The following is a 22,624-nucleotide window of genomic DNA, read 5'->3' on the forward strand; positions in this document are numbered from 1 at the left end:
GAACAGTTGAACAAAACTCAAAAGGTCTGTATCTTGTCTTCGGTGATTACCACTAGTGGTTCCGCTTCGACCAATTTGGTGAAGTAATCAATGGCTACGAGTTGAAACTTCACTTGCCTTTTTCCCAAAGGGAGTGGGCCGACGATGTCTATTCCCCTTGTAGAAAATGGCTAGGGTGAAGAGATGCTTGTCAGTAATTCCCCAGGGCCTGCAGTTCATCAATACTGGGGATTGTCTGAACCTCTATGAGCAGGCCTTCTGTTGCTGAAGCTTCTTCAGTTGAGGTAAGTCTAGCAATCTCATTAGTAGCTAAGTTTTCTTCCCTTAGGATTAGCTTGAGTTTAACACTTTCAAACTCGTCAATGAGCTAGCTCGTCGGCTGTAGGTATTTGTTCATTCCTTCCTCCTTTGCTTCATATTCATTGGTTATTTGTCAAACAATGAGCTTAGAATCAAACCTCAATCTCAAATTCTTAACTCCCAAAGCTCTTGCAACCCTCAAGCTGTCAAGGACTGCTGCATACTCTAACTCATTTTTGTTGTTGGAAACTGGAGCTGAAGCCCATATTTAAGGATGTCATTCTCTGGTGATGTCATTATGACACCAACACCTCCAAGTCTTGTTACAAACGAGCCATCTGAGCAAATTGTCCAATACTCTGCTTCCTGATCAAGGTCTAGAATAGTAAATTCCACAATGAAATCTGCTAGAGCTTGTGCCTTGATTGCTATTCTTGGCCTGTACTCAATGGCAAACTGGCTTAGCTCAACTACCTACTGGACCATACGACCTGCAGCATCTGGTTTGCTCATTGCTTTTTGGATTGGTTGGTCTGTCATAAATACAATGGTATGAGCCTGTAAATATGGATGAAGCTTTCTTGAAGCCACGATTAATGAGAAGACTGTCTTCTCCATGCGTGGATACTTTGCTTCGGCACCCTGAAATTAATGACTAGTATAATACACTGGCCTTTGTATTTTGGATTCCTTGCGAATCAAATCGAAACTGACTATTGTTGGTGATACAGCCAAATATAAAAACAAATCTTCTCCTTCTATTAATGAGCTTAGTATTGGAGGCTTGGCCAAATACTCCTTAAGGCTCTAAAAGGCTGCCTCACACTCGCTCGTCTACTGAAAAGCCTGTTTAAGAACTGAAAAGCCTGTTTAAGAACTTTAAAGAAGGGAAGAAACTTCTCAGTGGCCTTTGAGACAAACCTGTTTAATGCTGCTACTTGCCTCGTCAGTCTTTGCATCTCTTTGATTGTCTTGGGAGAAACCATGTCAAGTATGACTTTGACTTTCTTCGGGTTCACCTCAATTCCTCGCTGAGATACCATAAAACCTAGGAATTTTCTTGATGAGACTCCAAAAAGGCAAAAAGGCACTTCACAAGGTTAAGCTTCATCATATACCCTCTCAAGGTATCGAACGCTTCTTGAAGGTTTGCAAGATGGGTTTTAGCTTCCCTGCTTTTTTCAAGCATATCGCCTACATAGACTTCCATATTCCTCCCTATCTACTTGCTAAACATCTGATTCACAAATCTTTGATAGGTAGCACCTGCGTTCATTAATCTGAACGGCATGACTTTGTAGCAATATAAACCCTGACTAATGACGAACACAGTTTTCTCCTAATCTTCTTCCTTCATTAGGATTTGGTGATAACCTGAAAAAGCATCCATGAAGATTAGTAGTTCATGGCCAGCCATTGAGTCAACAAGCTGGTCAATTCTAGGAAGGGGAAAATTGTCTTAGGGACATGTATTGTTCAAATCTATAAAGTCCACACACATTCTCCATTTTCCATTAGACTTCTTTACCATAACAACATTTGCAAGCCATTTTGGATATTAGATTTCCCTAATGAATCCAACAGTTAAAAGCTTTTCCACCTCTTCCATGATTGCTTTATTCCGCTCTAGAGCGAATACTTGTCTCTTTTGTTGAACGGGCTTCTTTGTTAGGTTGACGTTAAGACTGTGCTCTATCACTCGTCTGTTGATCCCTAGCATGCCCTCATGGCTCCATGCAAAGACATACAAGTTCTTTTTAAGAACTTCACCAATTCGCCGTTTAAAGTCTATTGATGCTCCTTTCCTACCTTGGTGGTTTTAGATGGATCTCCTTCTACTAGCACTACATTTTCCCTCCTCCTCCATGGGTTTGGGTGGTTTTTCTTCTACCATCTAAGTGTGATTTTCCCTGGACACCAAGATCGCCTGGTAACATTCTCGAGCCAAAAGTTAGTCCCCTATGATTTCTCCGTTTTGTGGGGGTTAGGAATTTCACTTTCAGGCAATATATGGAAGTAACTGCCTTAAGGAGATTAAGGGTTAGTCGTCCAAGAATCACATTGTAGGACAAAGGGTAGTCAACAATCAAGAAGTCTACCATCCTTGTCACTTGAGCAGGGTAGGTCCCTATTGCAATCTGTAATGAAATGATGCCCTTTGGATAAACACGGCCTTCGCTAAAGCTAATTAATGGAGATCCAAAAGGCTTGAGGTGTTTTGGATTCAACTTCATCTATTGGAAAGCTGTCATATACATCACATCTGCCAAGCTCCCATTGTCCACTAGCACTCATCAGGTGTTGAACCCCTCAATGGCTAGCATAATGACTAGGGGGTCATCATAGGGCTGCCCAATCCCTTTCACATCTTGCTCGAAGAAGACAATGTTGTCATTCCTAGTGCGACGGTGTTTTGCCATTGGGTGCTTGACATGGACATTGTTCACCTACCTTTGCACTGTCTTCCTCAGGGACTTGTATGATCCTCTAACAACTGGTCCTCCAGTGATTGTCCTTATCTCTCCTACGATGGGTTTGAGATTGTTTCAATCTTCCTCTCTTTGGTCTTTAGTAGGTTTCTCCTTTGTTCCCTGGCAAGCTTAATAGTCTTTCTTAACAAGCTTTTGGAGCTTCCACCTTTAAATCAACTCCTCTATCTGTTCTTTCACATCCTTGCATTCGTCTATATAATGACCATGGTCCTTATGGAAGCGGCAGTGCTTCTTCAAATCTCTTCGCTTTGAGGACGAGCTTAATGGTTTAGGTCATTTCAAGGTAGGGTCTTCCTTATTCTGCATGAGAATCTTGTCTACAGGAATTATCAAAGGGGTGAAATTCAGCTTCTTCTTTGATGATGCCTCCAAGCTACTTTTGCTAGTCTTAGCTTCAGTAAGATTATCTTTGCGCTCCTTTGTTTTGCTTTGGGACTCTGCACCTTCATCTTTCTTTCCTTTGCCCGTCAATCCCTTTACCGTCAGAGCATCTTCCCCATTCATGTATTTTTGCGCTTTAAACAGCAGATCTGTCATCGGGGTCGAAGGAGTTTTCCCTAGGGAGAAAATGAGGTCAGGATTGATCAACTCAACTTGGAAGGTCGTCATTATCACCTGCTCGTCAGCCTCATCAATTTCTAGGATTGCTTTGTTGAATCGCTTCACATATTCCCTCAGGGTCTCTCCTTCCTGTTGTTTCACGGTTAGCAAATAGGAAGTGGGCCTCTTATGGTGTTGGCCTCCAATGAAGTGATGAACAAAGGAGACACTTAGCTGGTCAAAGTTTGCAATAGATGTTGCGGGCAGCTTACTGAACCATATTCGTGCTACTCCCTTATGGCTTGCTGGGAATGTTCTGCAAAATAACTTCATCTAGGGTTTGCTAGAGACTCAAAATTGTTTTGAATGCTCCTATATGGTCCAGAAGGTCCTTATTGCAATCGTAGAACACTAGTTGTGAAGGGCGAGTCAGTCCTCTTAATCATGCCATCTAGGTTTATTGCTGTCTTTCCCTTCGTGGTGTTCTTGACCTTGTCCAACTCCTTTCTCATGTTTTCCACCATTTGGTCACTACCACGAGTTGACTACGCGGTATGTTCTGAAGTATCCCTTTTGCTATTCTCTGGACAATAGGCCTCGTCATCATTGTCATTGCGATTGCGTCAAGGCTGTGACATAGTCGGAGTCCTAGGGCGTGCCTTTCGCTTCAATTCTGCATTATGTTTCATCAATTCTTGTACATTAGCAGTGAGTGATTGAATCTATTGGGCCATTACGGTTGGGTCTGTAGGAGGTGATGAAGTGGAAGTGTCCATGTGTCTCGAGGAACTTTGTTGGTAGAGATACAATGACTTTCCTGAGAGAATTGCAACTCAATTGTTCCCCACAGACGGTGCCAAACTGATGAAGCAGGAATTTGCCTCATCAGTATGATGGACAACCTGTAAAACTTGTATCACAGAAAGCACTTAATAGATAAGGGCACAGGCTTGCCAAGGACCCTCCGATGCTTCAGTTAGCTTATTCTCTCTGGAAAAACTATAATTTGAATAGCAGTTGTGTGTTTTTTTCTTTTACCTATTTTTCTTGGCTTTATATAACCTTAGGCTGAGTTAATACTCATAATACCGTTATATTGCAGCTGGGTAATCAATGCTTTAATGATTGCAAATTAACTCCAACGTTTTCTGTTCGTAACCGTCCTTAATTCTGCTTTATTGGACGATGGTAATGGTTTTGGGGCCATTTATTGCCTAGTCATTGATTGCTGCCTGGAGTTTATGCACATATGCTCGTCCATACCCTAACTCATCACTATCATGGATGGTTTGCAAGCAATGGATGACCATTTATATGCTACTTGTCACCAACTATGACAAAGGAATATAAAAACTAAATCATATGGTATTCACTCATTGACTTGTTCTATGTGTGACTTGGTATGTTTGATGCTATATACTCTTTCTCTGTGAAAAATATTGCAATTGTTCTATTTTTCTAGCACTAAATAAATGATCTAAAAACTTTTGTCAATGTTCTAGCACTAAATAAGTGATCTAAAATTTTTTGTCAATGTTTGATGTTGATGATGCCGAAGAAATCACCAGTAAGATGCGAGCACTCTCCAGATCGAAGCAACACCTGCGAAGAGAAAATAGAAGGTCGAACAGAGAGCACCGGTGTGGTGCCGGCCAAAAACCCTTCGACGATCAAGTTAGAGTCTTTTAAACAACCCTAGAGTGCCAGAGTTGAGATAACTGTGCGTCTTCTATACGGTCGTCAGCCAACGTATGTCTCCAGCAAGGTCGTCAGCCCACGTATGTCTCCAGCAAGGTCGTCAGCTTAGGACTTTCAGCCTTGACTCCGTCAACTGATACTTCAGCCTAACACCGTCACGTATGGTGCATGGCTTCGAGCGTCAAAAGGAGATGTCCTAATGACTATGGTTGACGGGTTCAATACTCCCGTCAGCCTTCTTAAAGCGTAAGTAACTTGTAAAATCACCACTATCAGCTGCCCCCTACTCCATTATCCCGTCAGCTGTGGATGACGGGTTATGGAGTTAACATTATTGGGGAAACAGTTCCTGCGTGGCAATTCGTGCCATCTTCATTAAATGGTAGGACACATGTCTTGGACTGATTGGCTCCATGTCTAGACGAGCGTGTCGCTTCGTCTATCTCGCCCTCTTTCTCCTCTATATATTTCATTTTTCCACCTTTTTTTCACTTTTCACATCTTGTTCATTCCGAGAGAAAGAGAACGTTACTGCTGATCTCATCTCGCCGTCAACCATATCACCGTCAGCTTCTTAAGGCCGTCCTTTTACTCGTAAGTCCCCTTTACTTTACCTTTTTTATTTTTCTAGTAATGCCCTTTAGTGAAGTCGTTTGCCTAGGATCTTAGAATAAAAAACCCATCGTTTGTAGGTAGTCAGATGTCTAGGGAGATGACGAGTGATCAATCGTCGATCCGCGACGGAGCGGGTTACGACGAAGTCTTCCAATCAGGCCGTGAGCCCGCTGAGGGCCTATCTTGGTCATCAGAAAGGGAAAAATCAACTCCTTCTTCTGACGAGGAAGTAGGGAGTCCTAGAGGAAGGGAGGTGAGCGAGGGCGATGGAGAAGAGAGAGTAGATGACGGAGACCAGAGGATCAATGAACAAGGAACTACTAGTGACGAGGGTGAGAGTGACGGCGACGGGGAAACCTTAGAGAGTACCTCGGGGGCTTCTGGTGATGACCGTCCCTTCATCCTACCCCCAGAATGGTCCGTCAACAAGTTCCTTCCGACGATGTCGAAGAATGTTTTCAAAAGTTTGCGGTCCCGTTACCAAATACCAGACGACATCCCCATCCGCCTTCTCGAGGAAGGTGAGAGGTGTTATTTGGGATGAACCGCGGACGTAGGCATGTATGATGCCATGTTCGCTGCCTGATTAAGGCTGCCACTGACGACGTTGCATTGTCAGCTGGCTAATTTTCTAGGGATATCCGTAAGCCAGATTGCCCCTAACGCCTGACGAACCTTTATTGGTGCCAAGATCCTGTGGGGTCGTCTGAGTGGTGGGAACTGTCAGTTAACCCTGGACGAGTTCTTTTGGTGCTATCGCCTTCAGCACATCTCCTCGTCCAAGGGGGTGTACCATTTTGTAGTGAGGGAAAAAGAGTTGAAATTGGTGTCAGACATGTCCGATTCCAATAGGAAGTGGAAAGGCAGATATTTCTTTGTAGAGGGGACAAACTGGGTATGCCATCAGGAGGAATGGGAAACAATGCCCAGTGGTTTTGATAACACCTGGGCACATGTTAGAAATTCAGGTTAATCCCGTTAGCCTTCTTGCTTCGTCTACCTATTTGGTCTTCTAACCTGTCATCTTTTATTGCAGCTAACAATCGTCCGCACATAACCGCAAAGCAGGAAGATTTTATTCGTCGAGTGACGGCCATCCCCTTGGACGAGCAAAGGTGTCGGGACTTAATCACGCTAGATACTCTACACTTGTATTGTGGCGGTCCCGAGCCGACGGAGGAAGCTTGCAAACTAATCGCTTATTCCCGTCGACGTGAGTATCTCTCAACTTCTTGTCTTTATCCTGACGCTATCTTTTTCTAACCTTTATTATTTTTTGCAGAAATGGAGTCAGCTAAGCAACGGGTACGAGCTGCCGCTGCTGCTAAGAAAAAAGAGCAAGAGAGGACTAGGGGCGAGTTGACCCCACCGTCTGCCCCGAAGTCCGTCGGGAGGGCCGTGGCCAAGAGGAAACTCGACGGCAGGGATGACCGTCCCGGGAAGAAGGTGGCCCCAACTCCTGGGGACAAGTCTTCAAAAAGGCCGTCACCTCCCAGGTCTGCTCATGGGGCAGACAAGGGACCGATGACCTCGTCAGGCCCCATCACCCAGGGATCCGTACGCCGTCTGTTAACCCACAAGGATTATGCTATGGAGGTGACAGAATCCATCTTAAAGGATGAGGAGATAGATCCTTGTGCGGAGCAGGCTACTGACGAGATAGAGGCGTCGGGCCTTTTTGATCTCACTAGGGTATGCATCTTTCTTTACTTTGGTGTCCGACCAATTTTAATATCCTGACGTTGTTTTATCTTTTTCAACGTAGGCTATGGTTCGCATGAAGGCCTTGTCAGATAGGTGCTCCGCCAAGGAAGGGGTCATTGCCCGTCTGCATGAGCGCATCAAGTATTTGGCTGACGGTCAAGCGCAATACAAGGATGCAAACCGTATCTTGGGCGCGGAGCTGAAGGATTTTAAGGAAAAGCTGGCGGAGGAAAGCTGTCGCCGCAAGCAGGAAGAGGAGGCTAAGTTGACGGCAGAGAAAGAGCTGAAGTCAATCCTAGTCCAGGTGGAAACGGCCAGGAATGACACAGTGACGGAGTTTAAGGACTCGTCATCCTTCATTGACGCTTGTGTCGCCTACTATGGGGACGGGTTTGAAGACTCTTTAAAGCAAGTGAAATCCATTCATCTTGACTTGGATTTATCGAAGATTTCCATGGATGAGTCTATCCCGTCAACCCCTGCAGGCGATACCGTCAATGAGGAAGGTGATGATGCTAACCAGAGGAATGATAGCGTCGTCCTTGCTCAGCCAGCCGCAGACCAGCCCGTCAGCTTGACTCCAACAAATCCTTCTAGCAACGATCTATGTGCTGTCAGCCCTTCTATCCCTTCCGTCCAGCCCTTTGTTGTTAATGATGACGGAAGCTCTCAAGATCCCCCGACTTCATGAACTTTAGCACTTTTCCTTCTTCTTTTCTCTTTTTTTTTAATTTTTTTTTAATTTTTTTAATTTTTTTAATTTTAAAGAAAGGTGTAGACGATCTTTAATGCTTGACGCCCGTTTTTCTGGGCCTTTGTAAAGACATTGTTTGTGTTACTTTTAATATTTTGCCTTATGTTCAAAGCATGTTTCTCTCTTTCTATGTTAAAATCTCTTGCTCGTAATGATCCCGTCGCCTGTAGATGACGGCGTTGTTTTAATTATTTTAAAGTAAAAAAAACAACGTCAACCTGTCCATTATCTGTAAAATTTTAACCTTGTGCTTATCAATCTTTTGACGGTGTCAACATCCTTTTAACTCGGACCTTGAGCTGCTTTATCAAACCGTCAGCTTCATGAGCGATGGTATTGACTATTGTTTGCCATATATCCATCACGTTTTGGTTCCGTGAGTTTTTCTTTTAATTAACAACCTATTTTAGGATGTTTGCTATATACCCGTCACTTTGTACATGGCGGCGTTAACTTCACCTTTTGATATAGGTAAGCGACGGTTCCGATAAGGGTAAGTGACGGGTTCAGTATAACGCTCAATAAAGAGGTCAAATTAGCATTTTGTTACCCGTGCACTTTATGTACTTAGTGATTTGGTGGGGAGAGCAATAACGTCGTCCACTCTTTTTATTTAGACGTAAGGTCGTCCACTTTTGTGGACTGGGCTATGGGGCCGTCCACTTTGTGGACTTAGCCTTGGGGCCGTCCACTCTTGTGGATTTGGTTGTGAGGTCGTCCAATTTATGGACGTAGTTGTGAGGTCGTCCAACTTGTGGACTTAGTTGTGAGGTCGTCCACTTTGTGGACTTGGCCATAAGGTCGTCTAACTTGTGGATTTAGTTGTAGGTCGTCCACTTTGTGGACTTAGCCATAAGGTCGTCCAATTTTTGGACTTAGTTGTGAGGTCGTCCACTTTGTGGACTTGGCCATAAGGTCGTCCAACTTGTGGACTTAGTTGTAGGTTGTCCACTTTGTGGACTTAGCCATAAGGTCGTCCAATTTTTGGACTTGGTTGTAGGTTGTCCACTTTGTGGACTTAGTTGTAGAGGATTTGCTGTTTTCTTCAAAACATAATAAACTTACTAGTCGTTTCTGAATGAACCTCCTCTTATTATGATGAATGCATAAGTAAAATTTTGTTCAAAAAGGAAAGATAAACTTTCAGCTCTTTGGACTTAAAATATACTGTAGACAGGAATAAGCTAGGATAAATAATTAAAGAACATAAACTGGTAATGAGGAGCAGTGTTCTGCTTGCTATCTTCTACTGGTAATACTTTCTGAGATGCTCGGCGTTCCATGGGTGTCGTAGCTTCTGCCCGTCAAGAGTTTCTAAGTGATAGGTGCCCTTTCTTAGCCATGATATAATCTTGTAGGGTCCTTCCCAGTTTGGGCCAAGCTTTCCTTGTGCGGGATCTCTGGCTGCGCCCATTACTTTCCTTAAAACAAGATCTCCGACTTTGAAGTCTCGGTGCTTGACTCGGGAGTTGTAGTGCTTGGCCATGAGGTCCTGGTATTGTGCGAGTCTCTGCTCAGCCACTGCCCTTACCTCATCAATTAGATCCAGTTGTAAACGAAGCTCTTGATCATTTCTTCCCTCGTTGTGATTATCCACCTTATAACTCGTGAGTCCTATCTCGGCTGGAATGACCGCTTCACTTCCGTATGTCAGCTGGAAAGGGGTTTCTCCTGTAGGGGTTCGTACTGTCGTTCTGTATGCCCATAACACGCTGGGTAGCATCTCAGGCCATACGCCCTTTGCCCCCTCGAGCCGAGTCTTGATGATTCGAAGCAAGGATCAGTTGGTGACTTCAACTTGTCCGTTTGCTTGAGGATGGGTTCGGGAGGAATAATGGTTCTTGATTCCTAACTTTGAATAGAAGGCTCGGAAGGAGTCGTTGTCAAACTGTTTACCGTTGTCCGAAATTAAGACTCTTGGAATTCCGTACCTACAAACAATGTTTCTCCATACAAAACTCCTTATATTCTTTTTAGTGATTGTGGCTAAGGCTTCGGCTTCAACCCATTTGGTGAAGTAATCGATGCCGACGACGAGGAACTTCAGCTGCCTTGCTGCTATTGGTAATGGTCCCATGATATCCAACCCCCATTGGGCGAATGGCCATGGGGCGGTTATGGGGGTCAATTCTTCCGCCGGCTGCCGAATGATGTTGCTGAACCTTTGACACTTGTCGCAAGCTCTCACATAAACCTGGGCGTCATTTTGCATTGTTGGCCAGTAGTATCCGGCCCGAATCAACTTATGTACCATTGACCGTGATCCAGAGTGGTTGCCACATATCCCCTCGTGTACTTCTCTCATAACATAGCTTGCTTCTTTGGGGCCTACACATCTTAAGTACGGTCGAGAAAAGCCCCTCTTTTAAAGGACGTCCTTTATCAAGACAAACCGTGCTGACCGGACCTTCAGCTTCCTTGCGGCCACCTTCCCCTCAGGTAGCGTGCCATCTTTTAGGTAGGAGATCAAGGGGGTGGTCCAATTGTTTTCGGAACCAATTTCATGTATGTTGACAATGTCTATTAATGGTGAGGGCTGAGTAAAAGAAAGTACCTTGTCAATGGTGATCATAGGCTCCGTAGAGGCGGCTTTGGAAAGACAGTCGGCATGTTCGTTTTCTCCTCTTGGTATTTGGACTATTTTGGCTTTCAGCCCATCTATTCTCTTTTTCGCTTGCTCCCGGTACTTCTTCATTTTTTCGCCCTTGCACTCGTACTCGCCGTTTACCTGGCTTGTGACGACCTGGGAGTCATAGTGAACAACTACGTTCGCGGCCCCTACAACTTGGGCAAGGTCTAAACCTGCTATCAAGGCTTCGTACTCAGCTTCATTGTTAGTTGTAGGAAAATCGAGGCGAATCATACATTTGAGCTTGTCACCTTCCGGAGATTTAAGTACGACCCCTACCCCTCCGGCCTTCTTGTTGGACGACCCGTCAGTGAAAACGCTCCATTTGGGATTTTTTTCTTCTTCGCCTTCTGCGTTGGTGAACTCCGCAATGAAGTCGGCAACCGCTTGTCCCTTGATGGCAATGTGGGGGCGATATTGTATGTCAAATTCGCTTAATTCTATCGACCACAATGCCATTTGTCCGGCAGCCGCAGGGCTGCCCATTGCTCGTCGTAAAGGTTTGTCAGTTAGGACGACTATTGTATGGGCTTGGAAATATGGCTTGAGTTTACGGGCCGCTGTAACCAAAGCGAAGGCAAGTTTTTCCATGGGGGTATATCTCTCTTCTGCACCATGCAATGCCTTGCTCGCGTAGTACACGGGCCGTTGAACCTTGTCGTCTTCTCTGATTAAGGCCGCATTGACAGTTGCCGGGGAGACGGCCAGATAGAGGAACAGTTCTTCTCTTGGTTGTGAGGGGCTTAGTAATGGCGGCGAAGAGAGATAGACCTTCAGATCTTCGAACGCTTGTTGACATTCGGCCGTCCATTCAAAGGATTTTTTCAATGTTCGGAAAAAAGGTAGACATATATCTGCCGCCTTCGACACGAATCTACTAAGCGCGGCGACCCTGCCATTGAGGCTTTGTACTTCCTTCATATTTTTAGGAGGGGCCATCCCCATAATGGCCTGAATCTTGTCCGGGTTGGCCTCGATACCTCTTTGGGATACCATGTACCCTAAGAACTTTCCCGCCGTCACTCCAAAGGCACACTTGCTTGGATTGAGCTTCATGTTGTAGGAGCGAAGAGTATCAAATGTTTCCTTAAGATCCTCCAGATGAGCTTCTTCCTTTTGACTTTTGACCAGCATGTCGTCAACATATACTTGGACGTTTCTTCCAATCTGCCGTGCAAACATCTTGTTCATGAGCCTCTCATATGTTGCGCCAGCGTTTTTCAGGCCAAAGGGCATGACCTTGTAGCAAAAGAGGCCTGGGCTCGTTACGAATGAAGTCTTCTCTTGATCAGCTTCATCCATTCGAATTTGGTTATACCCGCAAAATGCATCCATGAAGCTCAGCAGCTGATGTTTGGCCGTAGAATCCACCAGGATGTCGACCCGCGAGAGGGGGTAGCTATCCTTGGGGCATGCTTTGTTTAAGTCCATGAAGTCGACGCACATCCTCCATTTCCTGTTGTTCTTTTTGACCATCATGACGTTTGCCAACCAATCGGGGTAGTACACTTCCCTGATAAATCCCGTCTCTTGCAGTTTGTGGACTTCTTCTGCTACTGCTTGATCTCTTTCTTGGGCAAAGGTTCTTTTCTTCTGTCGGACGGGCGGGAAAGATGGCGACACGTTCAACCTGTGCACCATGACTGATGGGTCAATTCCTGGCATGTCTTCGTGGCTCCATGCGAATACGTCCTTATTTTCTTTCAAGAAGGTTGTGATTTTTTGACATATCGCCGGGTCGGCTAGGGTGCCGATTTTGGTCGTTCGCTCCGGGTGGGCTTCTTCGAGAAGTACGTCTTCGAGTCTCTCGACGGCCTCTGTCACCACCCGACGTTCCTCTATGTTCATGGCCTGAATGTGACTGTCTATCTCCATCATGGCCACGTAACATTCGCGCGCGGATACCTGATTTCCTCTCAGTAGGGAATTTTATCATCAAATGGTAGGTCGAGGTTACGGCTTTCCATGAGTTGAGGGTTGGACGTCCTATGATGGCGTTGTAAGCCGACGAGCAATTGACTACCAGGAATGTTACATTGCGGGTGACCTGCTGTGGGTAGTCTCCAATGGTTACTGCCAAAGTGACAACGCCAAGCGGAAGTACCCTCGCTCCTCCAAAGCCAACGAGTGGGGCATTAGTCGGAACTAGTCGTTCCCTTCCAATTCCCATCTGTTGGAAAGCGAGATAGTAAAGGATGTCTGCTGAACTATCGTTGTCTATGAGAACTCGGTGTATGTTATAGTCTCCTGCTCGTATGGTGACGACCAAAGCGTCGTCATAGGGATGATGAAGGCGCCGGGCGTCTCCTTCTGAAAATTCAATGGGGGGATTGTCAATCCTTGACCTTTCAAGTGCGGGACTTGTCATCTGGACATTCTGAACCGTTTTGAGGTATGTCTTTTAGGCTTTCTTGGATGACCCGGCGATCATGGTGCCTCCTACAATCATCCTTATATCTCCTACAGGTTGCCTGGGGCGATCATTGTCTCGCCGAGGGGCTTGATTTTGTGGCGGGTCCGCCCTCTCCTTGTTGACGAACCTCTGCAGCCTTCCTCGCCTAATAAGAGCTTCTATTTGCTGTTTCAAGTCGTAGCAATCAGCGGTGTCATGGCCATGATCTTGATGAAAATGGCAGTATTTGTCCCTTGGTCTCCTGTTGGGATCTCCCTTTAGTTTGCCAGGAAAGGCCAAAGTTTCTTCATCTTTAATCTGCATTAGTACCTGGTCGATGGGCGCGTTTAGGGGAGTGAAGTTTGTGAATCTTCCTGTAGGCGGCTTGGGTCGTTGATCATCTCATCGCTCTCTGGTTCTTGCCCTTTTTTGTCCTCTGTCCGATTGTGCATCTTCCTGTCTTTCCCTTTTTCTGGGCTTGTCCTCTCGGGCTAGCAAGGCATCCTCTGCATTCATGTACTTCGTCGCCCTGTAAAATACATCGGACATAGTCTTCGGGTCATTCTTGCATAGAGAGAACAAGAACTTACCCTTTCGTAGCCCGTTTGTGAATGCTGCCACAAGTATCTTGTCATCTGCCTCGTCTATCGAGAGGGCTTCTTTGTTAAAGCGGGCTATATATGATCTTAACGTCTCGTCTTCTCGTTGCTTAATACTCAATATGCATGCAGTAGACCTCTTATGCCAGTGACTTCCGATAAAGTGTGATACGAACTGTGCGCCTAATTCCTTAAAAGTGCCGATGGAATTAGGCGTCAGCCTACTGTACCAATCCCTCGTAGGCCCTTTCAAAGTGGTGAGAAAAGCCCTGCACATGATTTCATCTGGTACGCCCTGAAGATGCATTAGGGTTCTGAAGGATTCCAAGTGATCCAATGGGTCCTTGGATCCGTCGTAATTATCCACGTATGGCATGCGAAACTTTGGAGGAAGAGGGCATGAATTCACGAGCACTGTGAAAGGCGAATCCGTCTTGTGGACTAGGTCGTCCAGGTCGCTGGATACTCGTCCTCTAAGGGCGTTCATCATCACGTCCATACGTTCCCTCATCTCCTGCATCTTAGCAGCGATGTGAGTCGACAAGGTGTCCGAGACGGATGGTCGGTTGGTCTCTTGTCGCTTCGGTCTAGTCAGAGCGTTGCTGCCCTCAGGTCCTTCCGCGTTCATTCCTTCTAGACTAGCATCTTCCTGGTCTTCCTCTGGTGCACTTGGGTGTGCAGTCCTTTGTCGCAACTGTTCCTCCAAATCATGATTCTGCTTGGTGAGGCGCTCAACCGCCGCTGCAAGCGTTTGGACCTGCCTCTCTAGAGCTGTGGCGTACGGTTCGTCGCCTTGATTGTTGTTTGTTGCCATCGATCGAGTGAGTACTATGCAACTTTTTGTCTCAGGAATAGAGCAAGGCTGAAATACTCGAAAACGTCAATTCCCACAGACGGCGCCAACTGATGATGCCGAAGAATCACCAGTAAGCTGCGAGCACTCTCTAGATTGAAGCAACACTTGCGAAGAGAAAATAGAAGATCGAACAGAGAGCACCGGTGTGGTGACGGCCAAAAACCCTCCGACGATCAAGTTAGAGTCTTTTAAACAACCCTAGAGTGCTAGAGTTGAGATAACTGTGCGTCTTCTATACGGTCGTCAGCCAACGTATGTCTCCAGCAAGGTCGTCAGCCCACGTATGTCTCCAGCAAGGTTGTCAGCTTAGGACCTTCAGCCTTGACTCCGTCAGCTGATACTTCAGCCTAACGCCGTCACGTATGGTGCGTGGCTTCGAGCGTCAAAAGGAGATGTCTTAATGACTATGGTTGACGGGTTCAATACTCCCGTCAGCCTTCTTAAAGCGTAAGTAACTTGTAAAATCACCACTATCAGATGTAAAATCCTGAATTTCGTGCATTTGTGTAATTTTGGATTGTAATGGCATATTGCCAGATGTGAGTTGAGTCCCATGTAGAATGTCTACCAAATCGACTTGGGATATTGGAGCATTAGCAACGAAGATGGCAAATCCCAAATGTAAGCTTATTGTACAATCCAGGCCCAAAACGTTAGCTCCATTGAAAGGTGTAAAATGCAACTATTGCAAAAAAAAAAATACAATTGAGCTACAGTGCGATTCTAAATGTAGAATCGCACTGTAACTCAATGGTAAAACCAAATATTAATATTTTATTATATATACTATTTGCTTTATCACTCACTCTCTCACCGGTACTTTCATCTCTTCTCTCTCTTTTTTTCTTTCTTCTTTTTAGTTCTCTGATTCTCTCATTCAATCCTTCCCCCTCTCTCGTCCCTGTCTTCCCTTTCTTTTTCTTTTTCTTTTTTCTCTATTTTCCCTTGAATCAAGTCTCCATGGTCTCATATTTGGTGGAGCTCATGGTTTGATGTGGCAGATCGGGGTGGTGTCGTGGTGGTGGATCGGGGTGGTGCCGTGCTCGTCGTGACTAAGACGCCGTGAGTCTCGGGGTGGTGCCGTGGTGGTGGATTGGGTGGAGCCGAGCTCGCCGTGGATCGTGGGTCTCATGGGTTGGTGGCGCTCATGGGTTTGATGTGGAGGCAGATGTGGCAGATTAGGGTGGTGCTGAGGTGGTGTATCGGTGGGTGGTGGATTGATTTGGGTTTGCTGTTAAGATTTGCTAGTGGATTGATTTGGGTTTGTTGGGTATTTTAATGGGTTTGCTGGGTATGTTTAATGGATTTGCTAGATATGTTTGCTGGGTATGTTTAACGGATTTCTTGGCAATTTTTTGGCAATTTCCTCGATTGGTGGTGGTGGTTTTTGGAAATTTTTTATGTTTCTTTCCCTCTTGGTGGTTGTTTCTTGTGGTTGTTGTTAGTGGTGAGTTTGGTTGTGATGGTGGCTACTAGCCAGTGGCGTGGTGGTGGCAAAGTGGATTTCTGGGTTTTTCTTTTTTGGAACAGGGTTTCTCTAATTTGTTGGTTATATATTTTAATGTGTAAATATATTATTTTAATGAGTAGAATAGGAAAATAGAAGTTTGGATGTTGGTGTTGTGGAAAATAGTATTGTATAATTGATAAAGTGGCTTTTTGGGGTGGTAAAATAGGATAGAATTGAAATAATGACTGCTGGTGCTCTTATGGGGGAGTGAGTTTCAATACGTGGCTAGGCTAGTAATGAGAATTTGAATTTAGAAATTCTTTGAACCATCTAACTCTAGAGCTTGAACCAATTGATTCAAGAAAATTTAGCAAACCTTACTAATACGACTCCTAATAAGACTTAACAACTAATTTTATCAATTTCACTAGTCAAACCCAAGTAATTAATTTTCCAGATTTAGTATTATGGAACCACAACAAGAACAACTACACAATTAAGACTTACAATACCTCTAGTACGTGTAACCTAACTTGTATCTAAAACTCCCAGCTTCTTGCCCGCACCACTTCATCTAGCTGTGTCTTTATAATGATTCGCTAGTGCAAGTTGAGACATCGACTATCAAATCAATCTCTTGATTACTTCAAGGACATTTGAATATATCTATTCATCTTGGTGGTCATAGCACAACACTCCAATAATACAAGTGGTGATCTAGTGTTTTTTGGGTGGTTAAAATCTCCTTTCAATGGTTTTGTCAATTTGGAGAGGGTTGGAAGTCTAAAGGGCTTAAAGCTGTTCTTCTGTATTTGGTGGCCATCAATCATCATCCTTCTATTGATGTTAAGGTTGAAGTAGAGTTTAAATATAAGTAGGGTTTGGGCTAGAGGTTGGCACACAAATGCCTCTTGAAGCAAATCAAGAAATTTCTTGAAACAAGTTCTTTGTTTGGAGTTCGCACAACCTAGAATATGCTTACACGACTGAGAATTTGAAATTTGTTTGACCAAGATTAAATCCTCACACAAACAAAATTCTTTGATGCTCACTACTTTGAAGTTTCAACTGTAACATTCATTACCTAGCATTACAAAGCAAATAGAGGCCCAAAAATACAAGGAAGTTTTTCATCATGGAAACAATAAAAACACTAACAAAACACTTTCTTGGATTAAGCTTCATCTCGTACTTCCAAAGGGTATTGAAGGTCTCTAAGAGATCAACTAGGTGGAGCTTGACTTGTTAGTTTTTGACGAGCATGTCATCAACACATTCCTCAAAATGTGTTCCAATCTAGTCCTTACACAATGCTTTACCAAAGTTTATGGTTGAAAAACTAAATTTTTAATGTTTAGGGATGAAAAATGAAATTCATGCAAACTTTAAAGACAATAAGGGGGAGTTTGGTTTGCTTAATGTTACATTAAGGTGTAATGTTACATTCTTGTAATCTTAGATTCATTTAATTACATTACCTTAATGTGACGTTAAGATGTTTGGTTCATTAAATTGCATTTCAATCATAATCCATGAATTTAACATTTATATAATTGATTTCATTAAACATTCTTAAAAATAATTAAAATTATTATTATAAAAACTTGATTGAAAGTATTCTCATCACCAAAATATGCCAAAATTATGCTTGAACTAAAAAAATACCCTTGGAAGGCCCAAAATGACCAAATTACCCCTAAAACCTAAAAAAACACTAAAAAATCTAAAAATAAAATAAAATTTAGAGGTTTTTTATTATTATATTTTAGTAATTCTCATGAGTAAAATAAAAAATTTTAGTATGTGCAATTTTGCCAATTAAATAAATTATTACATCCCATCAATAAGTAATGTAAAATCACATCCATTTAAGAAGGTGATGTGATTAAAATGATATGATATATTTTATAATCTTAAATTACGATAATGTTAGAAAAAATAAAATGAACCAAACCCCTTAGTGTCATATTAAGGCAATATACATCACATTAAAATGACACATTATGGCGAACCAAACATCCTCTAGTAGGATTGACATTAGGTAAAATACTCAATAGTATTGAATAACTGAGATTGATAGTTGAAAAAAGTTACTTTCAAATTTTTAATGTTAACCATTGAATAAAAAAAAAGTAAAAATAATTGAAAGTGGGTGTGATAAAAGTTTTTGTGAGAAAAGAGATGCGTAATTGCACAGTGCAATTGCATATTTTATTACAGGGGATTGAGCCGGGTCAATTACACCATGCAAATTTACAATTACCCTTTTCTTCTCAGTTCTCTCCCAACAAATTTTATCGCACAACCTTTTAATTATTTCTTTACTTTATTTTATTCAATGGCTAAGATTGAAAGTTATTTTTCCCAAACTCTCAATCTCAACCGCTTAATTCTATTGCGTCAGGATTTCAATCCTAAAACTACACCTGGAGCAGAACTATTAACTTTTCAGATAAGCCATCTTCTGTATTGCCAATAGAAACTCTTCACTTTTCATATCAAATGGCAGAAACAACCATAAAGCCGGGGATTAAGAGGTAATTTTATCTTCAATTACTCTAATCTTTCCATTTCACATATAGAACTGAGTTCATATGCAGATATCCTAATTATTAATTTTTTTTTAATTTAAAAAAAAAAAAAAAATTTACCAAAGGATTGCAGTTGTAACCGGAGGCAATAAAGGGATCGGATTTGAGATATGTAGACAGTTAGCTTCAAATGGGATCAGGGTGGTTTTAACTGCTAGAGATGTAAGGAGGGGCAATGAAGCAATTGAAAAACTCAAGGCTGCAGGATACTCTGATGTGGTTTTTCATCAACTAGATGTGATGGACCCAACTACCATTTCTTCTTTGGCAGATTTCATCAAAACCCACTTCGGGAAGCTTGACATATTGGTAATGCAACTTAATTATACATACGTCTTAATTTGGAGGGATTCCAAGTGTTATTTTTGAGAGGGTAGATCTTTGCCTTGCTTCTAATTATTATGTAATGTTGCCAAGAATCTCTAGGATTTCTGAGGAATCATATATAGGTTCTGAATTTAAAAACATACATGCTTGTATTGGTTGATCTGTGGGTCATCAGATTTCTTTATATAAAAATAAATAAATAATTTTTCTTGCAATGACCAGTTTGTGTAGTTCTAAACAAAGATGAATCGTCTAGTATTCTTTCTTCTCCCCAACCTTTTGTAATTAGGTTGGTAAACGAAAGTCATCTGTTAATTGAGGAGATCTTTTTCTTTTTGGTGGCTCTGACATTGCTATTATTCCAAAATTGCAGGTAAATAATGCGGGGATTAATGGATCCATGAGCAACCCAGAGGAACGAAGAAAAGTTAGCGCTGATCAAGTAAGTCTCTCAATGTTATTTAGAAGTAGAAGTGTAGAACCCGTCTGGCTCTGAATCACAGCTTTCCTTGAACGATGTTGTTTTTGGATATATGTTTTTGCAAAATTCGGACAGTGTAACTAATGAGATTGTTGGGGCAAGTTTTTGATTTTTTTTTTTTTTTTTAAGAATCATTTTTTTATGTTTTCTTTTGTAAAGTAATTTCATCCATGAATAAATTTATCTTTTCTCTTATCTCTTATTATTAAGAAGATAAAAAAGTTAGTTATTATTATTTTTTTAATTCCTTAAAAACAAAAATAAGGTTAAAACTATAAATCAACAAAGAAAATAATAAAAATTCTCTATATATTAGGAGATCAAAAAGTTCCTATATTTACAGAAAGAAAAAAAAAATTCTGAAGGTTGGTTATTGTTTTTTTAAATAAAAAAAAAATACCCTTAATTTAATTAAACTTATTCTTATTCATTGAAAAAAAGAAATAAGGGTAAAACTGTAAATCAACAAAAAAAAATTTAACGTTCAAAAAAAGAAAAACTCTTCTCACTTCCTAATTCCCACTACCCACCTTCTTTAAAAATAAAAAACAAAAAAATAAAAACAAACAAACAAACACAAACAAAAGGTTGGTTTGGAAACAGCTTTACTATTAAAAAGACTCTAAAACAGCTTACTACCCATAAATAGTACAAAAAAATGCAACGAGGCCCATAACTATTCTAAAAAATAAACTAAAAACTAAAATAAGCTGAAACTTTTATGAGCTCTCAAATAGACTATAAAACAACTATCTACAGTTCCTATCATTAAAAAAAAAAAAAAAAACTTTCCCACTTCCCAGCCCCACTACCCTACATTTCTATAATAAAGAAGAAAAAAATATGTGATAATTTATCATAAGATTCATAACCATACAATGACATTACTTTGTCATCACATGTGGTCTTATATAATTGTTGCGAGAGAAATGCGGTCTTATATAATTATTGTGAGAGAAATGAAACATATCCCGTATGCACAACATGCTGTCTCTTCGAATTAAAGGCACCAAAATTTTGATGACTATTGTAATGTGAAGAATTTAACCTGACGTGAGGCTGTGGTGGCCATAAAAAAAAAAATCATAAAATAAAAGGAAAATTGAAATTAATCATGCTTTTTAAACAAGAGTACTGTAACATCATTTAATAGGATTCAGATCTTCTAGAGTTCCTAGGGTACTCTACCTGTAGATTTCATTAAATCCTAACCGTTCTTTAATGATTTAATGGTTTAAATTCTGCCATGTCAGCATTTCATTAATAATATTCTTGAAATAATAAAATAATGTTGAAAACAAAACAATTAAGATTATTATTAATGAAATGCTGACATGGCAGAATCTAGACCATTAAATCATTTAAGAGTGGTTAGGATTTAATGAAATCTACTTGGTAGAGTTCCCTAGGAACTCTAGAAGATCTGAATCCCATTTAATACCTTTGCATATAATGATACAGATTGTTGGTCCAAATGCCATACCTCTGAAGGAAATCATGAAGCAAACGTATCAAACAGCTGAGGATTGTTTGAGAACAAACTACTATGGGACCAAGCAAGTAAGCGAAGCACTTATTCCGCTTCTTCTAGTATCCAATTCGGGAAGAATAGTAAATGTCTCCTCCATCTTGGGACAATTAAAGGTACAAAATGTAAACTCATCTTTTTACACCATTTATAATTAGCTATATTTGGTCATGATCATTTTACTGCAATATAGAGTGCAAGATTATGGTTGTGACAATTGTGTGGGACCTGCATTAAACATTTGGTTCTAGGAAATTGCATGAAATTTTTTTCTAGAAATTAAAATTTCAATTATGTTAATATTTCAGCTTATTTCAAATGAGAATGCAAAAAAAGAATTAGGAGATGGTGATGATCTCACAGAAGAGAAAGTGGACAAGGTGGTAGAGGGATTTCTAGAAGATGTCAAGGAGAATTTGATTGAAAGCAAAGGTTGGCCTATTAATATTTCTGCTTACATTGTCTCCAAGGCAGCTCTTAATGCAGACACAAGGGTTCTAGCAAGGAAGCACCCCAAAATAGCAATCAACTCCGTGAATCCTGGATATGTCAGCACAGATTTGAACCACAATAGTGGATATTTGACTGTTGAAGAAGGTGCAAAAGGTCCTGTGATGTTGGCTCTGATGCCTGAAGGTGGGCCGTCTGGCCTCTTCTTTGATCAAATGGAAGTATCAACCTTTTGAATAAGAAATAATGCTACCCAATGAGTACATAAGATAAGCATAGGGAAGAAACATTGAGAATAAAAATGTGTGTTGGAGAGGGTTGGAAGTCTAAAGGGCTTAAACTTATTTCTTTTGTATTTGGTGGCCATCAATCATCATCCTTCTATTGATGTTAAGGTTGAAGTATAGTTTAAATATAAGTAGGGTTTGGGCTAGAGTTTGGCACACAAGTTCCTCTTGAAACAAATCAAGAAAATTCATGAAACAAGCTCTTTGTTGACCTAGCGTCTGTTAGTCTATCGAAGGTCCACAAAGACTTGCAACTTGGAGTTCGCACAACCTAGAATATGCCCACATGACTGAGAATTTGAATTTTGTTTTGACCAAGATTGAATCCTCACACAACGAAAATACTTTGATGCACACTACTTTGAAATTTCAACTGCAACATTCATTACCTAGCATTAAAAAGCAAATAGAGGCCCAGAAATACATGGAAGTTTTTCATCAATGAAACATAAAAATACTAACAAAACGCTTTCTTGGATTAAGCTTCATCTCGTACTTGCAAAGGGTATTGAAGGTATCCAAGAAATCATCTAAGTGGAGTTCGATTTGTTAACTTTTGACAAGCACGTCATCAACACTTGCCTCAAAATGTTTTTCAATCTAGTCCTTACACAATGCATGAACAAAGTTTATTGTTGAAAATCGAATCTTTTAATATTTAGGGATGAAAAATGAAATCTATGCAAATTTTAAAGATGATAACAATATTTTGGCCAAATAATTAATATTTCATTACGTATGTCATTATATGTTTATATATATTGTTGTGAATTTTTTTTATAAATTTTTTTTATGTTTATATATTTTGCTGTGAATATTTTTTTATAATTTTTTTTATAAAAAAATGGATCTATCAATCTAAACTTCTTTTAGTTTGTTGAAAAATAATTTTTATTTTTATCTTCAATTTTGTTGAACTTGTGGTTCGACT

General features: G+C 41.4%; 1 protein-coding gene across 1 annotated transcript; it reads left to right on the top strand.

Annotated features, from left to right (window-relative positions):
* The first annotated feature begins 18,411 nt into the window (after window positions 1–18,411).
* On the top strand, window positions 18,412–21,839 carry LOC142613171 (salutaridine reductase-like). The gene is made up of 5 exons (XM_075785391.1): window positions 18,412–18,566; window positions 18,686–18,929; window positions 19,321–19,389; window positions 20,890–21,072; window positions 21,265–21,839. Exons 1-5 carry the CDS (start codon window positions 18,532–18,534, stop codon window positions 21,640–21,642), a joined length of 909 nt encoding a protein of 302 aa, XP_075641506.1. The 5' UTR covers window positions 18,412–18,531; the 3' UTR covers window positions 21,643–21,839.
* The last annotated feature ends 785 nt before the right edge of the window (window positions 21,840–22,624 follow it).

This window comes from Castanea sativa, chromosome 10 (assembly GCF_040712315.1).
Source record: "Castanea sativa cultivar Marrone di Chiusa Pesio chromosome 10, ASM4071231v1".
Classification (NCBI taxonomy): domain Eukaryota; kingdom Viridiplantae; phylum Streptophyta; class Magnoliopsida; order Fagales; family Fagaceae; genus Castanea; species Castanea sativa.

What these genes read in the sequence shown, in the direction of transcription:
- LOC142613171 (XM_075785391.1), top strand. Translation starts at nt 18,532, where the DNA reads ATGGCAGAAACAACCATAAAGCCGGGGATTAAGAG. An exon ending in ATAAAGCCGGGGATTAAGAG is followed by an intron (nt 18,567 to 18,685) that starts GTAATTTTATCT and finishes AATTTACCAAAG; the next exon opens with GATTGCAGTTGTAACCGGAG. An exon ending in CCATCTTGGGACAATTAAAG is followed by an intron (nt 21,073 to 21,264) that starts GTACAAAATGTA and finishes TTAATATTTCAG; the next exon opens with CTTATTTCAAATGAGAATGC.